General features: G+C 28.9%; 1 protein-coding gene across 3 annotated transcripts; it reads left to right on the forward strand.

Annotated features, from left to right (window-relative positions):
• Positions 1 to 5,963: 5,963 nt before the first annotated feature.
• Positions 5,964 to 9,835, forward strand: LOC142597818 (uncharacterized). 3 transcript variants are annotated; one of them, XM_075734267.1, is made up of 2 exons: positions 5,964 to 7,051; positions 8,986 to 9,835. In XM_075734267.1, exons 1-2 carry the CDS (start codon positions 6,974 to 6,976, stop codon positions 9,628 to 9,630), a joined length of 723 nt encoding a protein of 240 aa, XP_075590382.1. In that variant the 5' UTR covers positions 5,964 to 6,973; the 3' UTR covers positions 9,631 to 9,835. The 3 variants fall into 3 exon arrangements, with proteins under 3 accessions (XP_075590382.1, XP_075590384.1, XP_075590383.1); XM_075734269.1 differs by lacking the exon at positions 5,964 to 7,051 and adding an exon at positions 8,217 to 8,433; XM_075734268.1 differs by lacking the exon at positions 5,964 to 7,051 and adding an exon at positions 8,637 to 8,917.
• Positions 9,836 to 9,845: the final 10 nt, after the last annotated feature.

Consider the following 9,845-nt stretch of genomic DNA (forward strand, 5'->3'; position numbering starts at 1 on the left):
AACAAAACAAAACGAAAACCATTGATTGAATTGAAGGCCAAAAAAAAATGAGATATACATACAATTTGACAATGATGATGATTCTGTTATCGTTTGATGTATGATGGATAAATGTTGAATATTTCATTCAATCAATATATGACCATTTACACAAACACACACACACACACACAGATACATAGTAGACATAATATATTTTTTTCTATGTTTAATTACGTTTTTTTTTTAAAAAAAATTGAAGATAACGTCGTACTTCCTGTTATGATCATCATTCGAAAATGAAAATTTAGAATTTTTTTGTTTGCAGTTATCATTCTTACCAATAGGTAATAGGTAATAATAATAACCACCATATATATGTATTCATTCATTTTGGAACCAAAAAATTTTAGATCAAAATAAAAATAAAAAAGGGGCAAGGCTATAATGGCCACGCCTTTTTATTGAATTTTACCCGGTTTTATAACCCGACCGATGATCATTATGAATGGATGGCATATGTCATTCTTTTTTTTTTCATTTCCTTTTTTTTCTCCATCGCTAGTTTTTCTACCACCTCATTAAGAATATACACATACACACATGTCTTGAGAATCTTCGCGCAAAGAAACACCACCACCATTTATACCATTTTTACCATTACCACATACATGCACACACAGACAATGATAAGTATGAAATGAATGTTATGGTATGGAATATATGTTATGTAACAAGAATCATCATCATCATCATATGTGTCTATATAACTGTGTCTGCGATCCTGGAACAATTCGATTAACCAATATTCGTTGGAAAAAAAAGATGGGCGGGCCATAGACAAAGCAAAAAATGAAAATTCATATTAAACACGTTCACATATACGCACACACACACACACACACACGGCAAACAAACAAAACAGAAATGATTCCATTTGTTGTTGTTTGATATATAACAACTACAACTAATGGAAAGAAAATTTCATTCATACAATCTATCGATCTATCTATCCATATAGACATTATATTGATGGCAAACAACAACAACAACAAAAACAAGAAAAAAAACTTTTTCTTTTCATTTCGTTGATAATGATAATAATAATGATAATGGTGAAATGGTGAAAAAAAACCGGAAATGAATTTTCTATAAATTTTTAAAATTCAAAAACATTTTCATCAAGAAATGAAATGAAGAACAAAAAAAAAATTATCAATATTCTCCATTTGCTTTAGCAATGGTTGTTGCTGTTGTTGTCGAATTATTATTTCGATTGATTCAATATTCACCCAAATGATCATGATGATGATAATTTTCACCGATGCTTCTGCTGCTGCTGTTGTTTTTGTTGAGCTTCTTGGCTTTTTTTTTGTTTGTTGAAACATTCATTCATTCATTCATTGACGAATTTTTTTTTAATCCATTCAATTTCGGTTCAGTTCTGATGGTTTTTCAACAGTGAATAATAATAATAATAATAATAAAATTAAAGATCTATAAACCTAAATTGTCGCGTGACAAATCACATTAAACCACGAATGATGAAAAATTTCATTATATGTGGTGGTTCGATAGTTGTATATATGTGTGTGTGTGTGTGTCTGTGTCTGTGTCTGTCTGATGATTTTTTTGGTCGGTTGATTCAAAGATGAAAATTTTCATTTTATTTTTTGTTGTCGTTGCCGTCTTCTTCTGTTTCGTATCTAAATGAGTAATGTTTGATTCGTAGAAGAATGGAACCATACATACATGTGGAGAAACAAATGAAGAAAATTCGTTGATTGTCGATTTTTTTTTCTTTCTTCTCTCTCTTTCAAATTATAAAACATTTTTATTGTTGTTTGAATCAACAACAACAACAACAACAAAAAAAATGTGAATCGATAGATCTGCGTTATCAGGATATATCTGGTCGATTTTACAATCCACACAGAATTTCGGTATCCATTGGTGATATTTTTTATTTTTAGGAAAAATAAAAATTTTTACACACACAGAATTGTGTGTAATGTGTGTGTGTGTGTATGCAGAAAACTTTTTAAAGTTTTTCATTTGAAAAAAAAAATTTTCGTTAAAAATTTTTGTATATGAGGAAGGAGGGAACACCATTCGGTGAATATTTCTGTTTGTCAAATTCTTTGTCGATGAAATTCTTATGGTGTGCAATAATGATAAAATTTTTGATCAATTTGTTGTTGTTATTGTTGTTGATTATCAAACAGAAAAATAAATGATGGAAATATTTTTATTATTAATCGAACATTGGAAAACAAAATTTTTACTTACATTTCAAATAATAAATTCTGTTCAATTTTCCAATCGATAACGTAAAGAATTTTTCAAAATACAAAAAAAAAACAACAACAACAAAGAAAATTCCGTAGTCATTTGCAGACACAAGCACAAGCACACACACAGAGAGAGAGAGAGAGAGAGAGAGAGAGAGAGAGAGACAAAATCATGGAAGCCATGTAGATGTATCAAACATCATTACTGAACAAAAGAAAAAAACAAACGAAAAACGAAAAAAAAAACATACACACACACACACACACACCAGCCATCGATAATCTTGAACAAACCATGAACTAAACTATGAATTGTCAATTACAAAATCCAAAGCTCTCTCTCTGATTGTTGTTGTTGTTGATGAGGATGATGAATAATATTGTACAAATTGTATGAATAAGTTCATTTTTTTTTTTTTTTGATCTACCAGAAATCTACCTGCAAGTTGACATTGCGTGTATGTCAATTTCAACATTTGGATGATCTATGTGTCTTTTGTCTTTCTGTTACACATTGTGTTGATAATGTAATTGTCTCTCTCTCTCTCTTTTATTTTTGTATCCAGTTTTCAAATCTAACCTAATCGCCCCACCTACCTATCTGGTGGTGGTGGTGGTGATGGCGGCGGTAGTATGTGCAGCAGATTCATCATATAAAATCATATTTTCTGTATTGATGATTGTAAAATAATCGTTGAATTTCCATTTTTTTTTTTATTTATTTCACATTCATAATAATATTGATGTCTGAACAACAACGAAAAAAAATTCTGATTTTCTAAAACATGCAAAATCGATTTACTTTTACTGTTTTTTTTTCGTTTGTTTGTTTGTTTGTTTGTTTGTTGTTGTGGTCGCCATGGAATATACCACGATTATAAAGGTCGTCGTTGTCGTTGTCATTTGAAAAAAATCAACAAAACAAAAACCAATATACCTAAATTGACAATCAAAAGCAGTGTCAAAGGAAGGAAAATTTTTTTTTTTTTTTTGATTTTAAAATTTAAAAAAATGCAAAAAAAAAAGAAAAAAAATTTTCAATTTTTAATGAAAATCGATTTTTTCGTTGTGGTTCTCATCATATGCACACACAAATTCGGTTTGCGGTTATTGTGAATGTAAATGAAACACAAAACCAAACAGAAGTAATAAAACACTTTTGGATGAAACTTTTAATGTCTGAAATAGAGATTTGGTTTTTGTGTGATCACCAATGATGATGATGATCGGGTCGTCGTACCCAAACACACACACACACTAGACTGTATATCAACTTTCAAAACAAAATAGTAAAAAAAATGTATTGAAAAATTTGTGCTGACGATGACAATTAAAGAAATTTCCATAGAGTTCATTTCAAAAAAAAATGATTAAACAATAACCAGCAAAAAAAAAAGAAGAAAAGATGCGATAATCATCAACAACAACCAAGCGAATCGACAGAAAATTTTTTGCCACCACCATCACCATCATGATAATGTTGATGATGATGAGGAGGATGACGAAATCAAAAACAAAAAAAAACATAACAAGCAAAAACGATAAGAAGACACGCATAACATACAAGAAGTGGATAACAAAACAAAAAAATTAAGATTTTCTCAATATGGTTGCCTGTGTGTGTCTGTGGAAAAATCGTTTTTTTTTTGTTTTTGTTTTGAATATATCAAATTACAAATCAACAAATGTTATGCTATAAAATGGGATCTAGAAGTCGAAAAAAATATATGATAATTTCGATGATAATGACTAGGAAGAATTTTTTTATCCTAAAGAATATTCTCATATAATCTAGGATCAGTATTACCTTTTTTTCAAATTGAAAATCATTAAAAAAACATTATTATTATCATTCATTATTCTGTGCGTCATGTTATGCATGTATGACGCTGCCAAAAAAAAACAGAAACAAAAACAAAAAACAGAAAGAAAGAAGAAAATTCTATTATTCATGACAATTGTTAATGAATATATAACAGGAATAATTGAATATAACAAAAGGAGAAAAAAAAAACAAAATCATTTCATCATCATCATCATCATCATCAATATTATTATTATGGAGTTAATAATTTATTATATAAATAACAATCGTATATCTATTTTTCTTCATGTAAAAATTCGTTAATATAAAAACATTCAACATTCAACTATTTATCATAATATTTCTTTGAAATCCATATTGATCTGTAAGGCTAACAGAGATTATTATTTTTTGTTTTTGTTTTCACCGGCATTTCAAAGAAATACAGAAAATTATTATCAACGAAATTAAAAAACTGACCAATGAGAATGGTAAATGAAATCATATATTTATTCGTCGTACTGGGTGCCACATTTTTATATATTAAATATTCTATTTATATTATTAGTAAAAGATTAGTTTGAAAAATTGTAAAGGGGAATAAGGTATATAAATTTAGTAGTAGCGATTCTTGTTTGTTTGTTTGATTGATTGATTGATAATCATTGTTTATCCATAATAAAAATAATATATAAAGAATAAAAATAATAATGGCAAGATAATCGGACAAAAACAAAAAACAAAATTGATACATTTTAAATACATAAAAAAAAAGAAAAAACTATTACTAGCCCCAAACATTATCTTTTGTATGTTTATGATAATATGATGTGTTTGTGGGTGTGTGTGTGTGTGTGTGTGTGTGTGTGTGTTTGTAGCTCGAATCAAAGTTATATACAATTGTCTGGTCTATATAGCCAATGATGTAAAGCCAGAAAAAAAAGAACAAGGAAAATACTTTGAACAAAGCCAATATGGCTAATATAGAAAATATATATAAAAAATCTAGGGAACAGACAGAAAAACAACAACAAAATTGTCGCTATAAAAAAAAAAATAATTTCATTCATCATCATCATCATTCTTCAAGAATAGATACATCAATATGTATGTAAAATGTTGTATAGTGCATTCAATATGTAAAATGACAATTGTTGCTATTACAAATGCAAATATTGTATCATTTCAGATATCAAAAAAAAAAAAATGAATAGATTGCCATTAAATAAATACAAGGAGAACGAGAATGAGAGAGAGAGAGAGAAAGCAAGAAGCAAAAAAAAAAAGATAAAAATTGTATTTGATGCATAGAAATAGATAGCTCAATAACAACAATAGCAACATCAGCAGCAGCAATAATAATTGGAAAATGAACAAACAAAACACCATTTCATTAATATTATCATCAAACTTTTCTCTTCTCTCTTAATTTTTTTTAATGGAAAATACACACAAACACACACACAAAGTATAATTAAAAAAAAAAAAATTTTATTCACTAAAAAATTGACATCATTAGTAAAATATATAGTGGTAGTAGTAGAAGGAAAAACTGGGATATCTGATACAAAATGTGCCAAATACATAATAAACACACACACAAACGAACAGAGAAAAATGACATTGGATTTTTTTGTTTATTTAATAGTTAGATGATGACAATCAAAACCAAACCAAAGTAAATATTTATTACGATTATGACAAACATAACAATTGAAAATGTATATGATATGATAAATTTATAACTAGAACCAGAAAATGATCAATTTTTTTTTTTAGTTATCAATTTGTTGTTGTTGTTTTTTTGGTATCTCTCAATTTCTTGTTGTTTTTTTTTACATCATCATCATTCATGTTATTTACGAAGAAAATGAAAGGATGTTTTTTTTATTATTGTTGCTGGTGATAAACTGATTGATTGATTGATTGATGATGGATACAATTAAATATAAATAGACTACAACTAGTAGTAGTAGTAGCTCATAATCATAATGATCATTTATGCAAAATCATCATCATTCATTTCGAATCCTTTTTTTTCGGCTCCATTTGTTTTCATAACCTTTGACCATCACTAGTGAAATTGTGAAAATGAATGTGAATCATCATCATCATCATCATAACTAATTTTAGAATCTTTTGAATTTGTTTCTGTGCAATGTGTGTGTGTGTGTGTACTTACTATGAATGAATGGCCATTTGACAAATGACAAGAAATAAAATGAAATGTCTACCAATTCACTATCTATACAACCATAGCTAATATGGCTAAACATGGCAACGACCACGGTTCATATATCAACACACATAATAACATCAACATCGACATCGACAACATGATATTCGAACTAGTTGTTCAAGTGAATGAGGAAATATTGGTTAGTTATTATCCCGCGTTTTTTTCAAATAGCGTAGCATAGCAAAGCATCACTCCAACCGGCTCCAGATATAGAGGGAGAAAAAAGAGAGAGAGAGAAAGAGAAAACGAACGAAAGATTGTGGTGGCTGCCTGTATGAATGAATGAAATGGATGCTGGTTATGATATTTTCTTTTTCTTTTTCGTAAAAACATTAAATACAAACACACCAAAACATACATACACGCACACACAGTATACATTACGGCATCAACCAAATTGGACAACAATGATGATGATGATGATGGTGATATTGACTTGAAACAAAACTTTAAAAAAAAAATTCATAAAAACAGCAATAGCAGTAGCGCTACGGCAAAGATTTTTTTTTTTCGTTTTGATCGATTTCGGAAAATTTCTTCACATTTCCGGAATTGTGCAGTGTGTGTGTGTGTGTGTGCGTGGTGTTTTTTTTTTTTTTCCGATAGAAAAAAAAATTCAAATTGAATCACCAAAAGAATTGATTATCTCAACACAACAACATGTCAACGAATGCATCATCATCATTATCGTTTGATGAATCAAAAACATCACCATCATCATCATCGAATAATTTAATGGTAAGTTTTTTTTTACAATTACTGGATATAGAAAATTCCAATCTAAATTCTGGATTGGAACAAAACAAAACAAAAAAGATTTTTTGTTCCATAACTGTTTCACATTGGTGGGTTGGTGTGTGTGTGTGTGTGTGTGTTTGTAAATATTTCAATCAGATCATTATCACAAACCTTATATTCATTTTAGACTTTTGTTTATTTTTTTTTTTTTTTTGCTTTTCGGTTAAATTGAACCCTCTCTCTCTCTTTCTCTTGCTCTATGTGACCATGGTGACCTGTGTTTGTTTGTCACACACACACACACACACACATGAACCCTCAACACACACATATGGTTGATATCTTGATGTACTTGACAATAGATAAACAAAAACAACAACAGTGGGTATCATTGAAATTGTTACCATTGAAGATTCATATTGATCCATTCATATGAGTCATACATATACAAATAAAATAAAAAATAAAATGAAATGGAAAAAAAATTTTGAAATGTTAATTTAAATGAAAAAAATGGGCTATTTAAAAAAAAATCATTTTGATCACGAAATTTTTGAAAATCGATTCTTTCATTTGATGGAAACTTTTATTTCTCTCTCTAATCATTATCATCATCATAATTAACAAAGAATTCCAATGAAAAAAATGGATGAATAAAATTCACGTCAACTTTTCATTTTATGATGATGATGATGATCAATTTTTAGCTTGAAATTCTTTTTTTTTTTTCTTTTTTTTCCATTCCAGTTTTTGTTGTGTGTGTGTGTGTGTGTGTGTGTGTGTTCAGTACAAAAACTGGTGGCTCCTGACACAATCATTATCCGGGAGTTCGCTCAATTCTCTCAGACACACACACAAACTACATGAAAAAGGGTTTATAACCCTGACGGCTTCTTAATCATGATCATGATCATCAGTGCCAAAAAAAAAAAAAATTATTATCATATCTCTATATATATAAAAGGGTTAGTGTTTTAGTTCATTCATTCATCGTCATCATGATGATTGAAAGAAACAACAACAAAAAAATGAAAATAAACAAAAGCAATTCAAACGATGGAAAGAAAAAGAAAAAAAACTTACCCAACCAGTGGTTGCACATCATTGACGATGATGATGATCATCAGCAGCAGCAGGACAGGCGATTTGTTTTTTTTTTTTGATTAATAACATCACAAACTGAATCATGATTGGAAATGTCAGATTTTCCATTGAGCAGCAGAATGAATGAATGTTTATTTTTGAAAGTGAAAAAAAAACTGATGAAGATGATGAAAAAAAATGTATCGAAAAAAGAAAAGAATTAATCACCGATGACCGAATCGGATTTCATTTGAACATTTTTCGAACCAAATCAAATCAAATCAATCAATCACTATGATGTAAATATTGGGAAAAAAAACACGTACACATGATTTATTTGTCATTTGAATTTTACACACATACACAGACACAGATACAGATACATTGATGATTGATAATCAAATTCAAATATGAATGACCAATATATGTACAATGAGTAGACACCTATTGAGTTCTAATTTTATTCTCTTTTCGAATGTTCTAGTGAAAATCTGCCTTTCCTTTTGTTTGTTGTGGTTATCGTTTTGTCTGTGTGTGTGTGTGTGTGTGTGTGTGTGTGTGTATGATAAATCCTAATAGAATATAGTGCGTCATCATTAGATGTTGTGATGATAATCAAATCACAAAAAAAAATTCGATGAATCATTTTTTTTTCTCTGTCTCAAATCAAATCAAAAGAAAAAAAAACGATCGAATTCTGTTCATATATAAATGTTTAATCGAACATTTCATTTTCGAACAAAATTATATATCGGCCATATAACGAGGTTTTGTTTTATTCTGGTTTGTTTTGTTTTTTTTTCTCTCTGTATAACCAATTTTGATTTTTTTTCTCTTTTCTTTTTCTTCAGTTTACCACCACCACCACCACCACCGCTAACCAATTGACTAATAATAAAATGGTTAAAGAAATGTGGTCATCATTAAATGATGATGGTGAACACAACAACGGAAAACAACGTGATCATCAAAGTTTATGTATTAAATCGACATCAATGTCGTCGCCGAAATCCAGAAAATCACCATCATCATCATCATCATCATCACCGATATTCAAAACGCCTACAATGGTTGCACCACGTTATAAAACATATGCAAGACAATTATTGATGGCACCGAAAATGAAAACAAAAGAAAAACGTCGTCATCTAATATTTGATGATGCTACAAACATTTTGGATCATTCATCATCTATAAATTTTTCGAAAATATCGAATTGTGGTGAACACGATCGATTCAATAATAATAATAACAACAACAACAACAACAATAATCATAATCATAATAATTGTCAACGATTTTTCAATCCATCATCATCAACCAATGTAATGGTTACCAATCAAAATATCATTGCTGGTGGTGTTATCATTAGAAAGAAACATAGAATTTGTAGAAATTTATTCGGTGCTTCAAAACCACGACCATCATCTTCATCTTCAACCATAACAATGTCATCTTCATTACAAACAACAACAACAACGACAACAACACCATAAACTATAACCAATCACATGACCATCGTTGAAACAATGAATGGTCATGAGAATTTGAATTTAATTTAAATCTATAAATTCCAATGTTTTTTTTAATCTTATTTTTTTTTTTTGATTGTTCACATTTCATCACAGCTGTTCATTTGAATATTTTATTTTTTGATATAATTCGAATTCGCATGTGTGTTATAATTATAATAAATTATGAGAGAGATTAT

The sequence above is a fragment of the Dermatophagoides farinae genome, chromosome 9, assembly GCF_024713945.1.
Source record: "Dermatophagoides farinae isolate YC_2012a chromosome 9, ASM2471394v1, whole genome shotgun sequence".
Taxonomy (NCBI): domain Eukaryota; kingdom Metazoa; phylum Arthropoda; class Arachnida; order Sarcoptiformes; family Pyroglyphidae; genus Dermatophagoides; species Dermatophagoides farinae.

What these genes read in the sequence shown, in the direction of transcription:
- LOC142597818 (XM_075734267.1), top strand. Translation starts at nt 6,974, where the DNA reads ATGTCAACGAATGCATCATCATCATTATCGTTTGATGAATCAAAAACA. An exon ending in CATCATCGAATAATTTAATG is followed by an intron (nt 7,052 to 8,985) that starts GTAAGTTTTTTT and finishes CTTTTTCTTCAG; the next exon opens with TTTACCACCACCACCACCAC.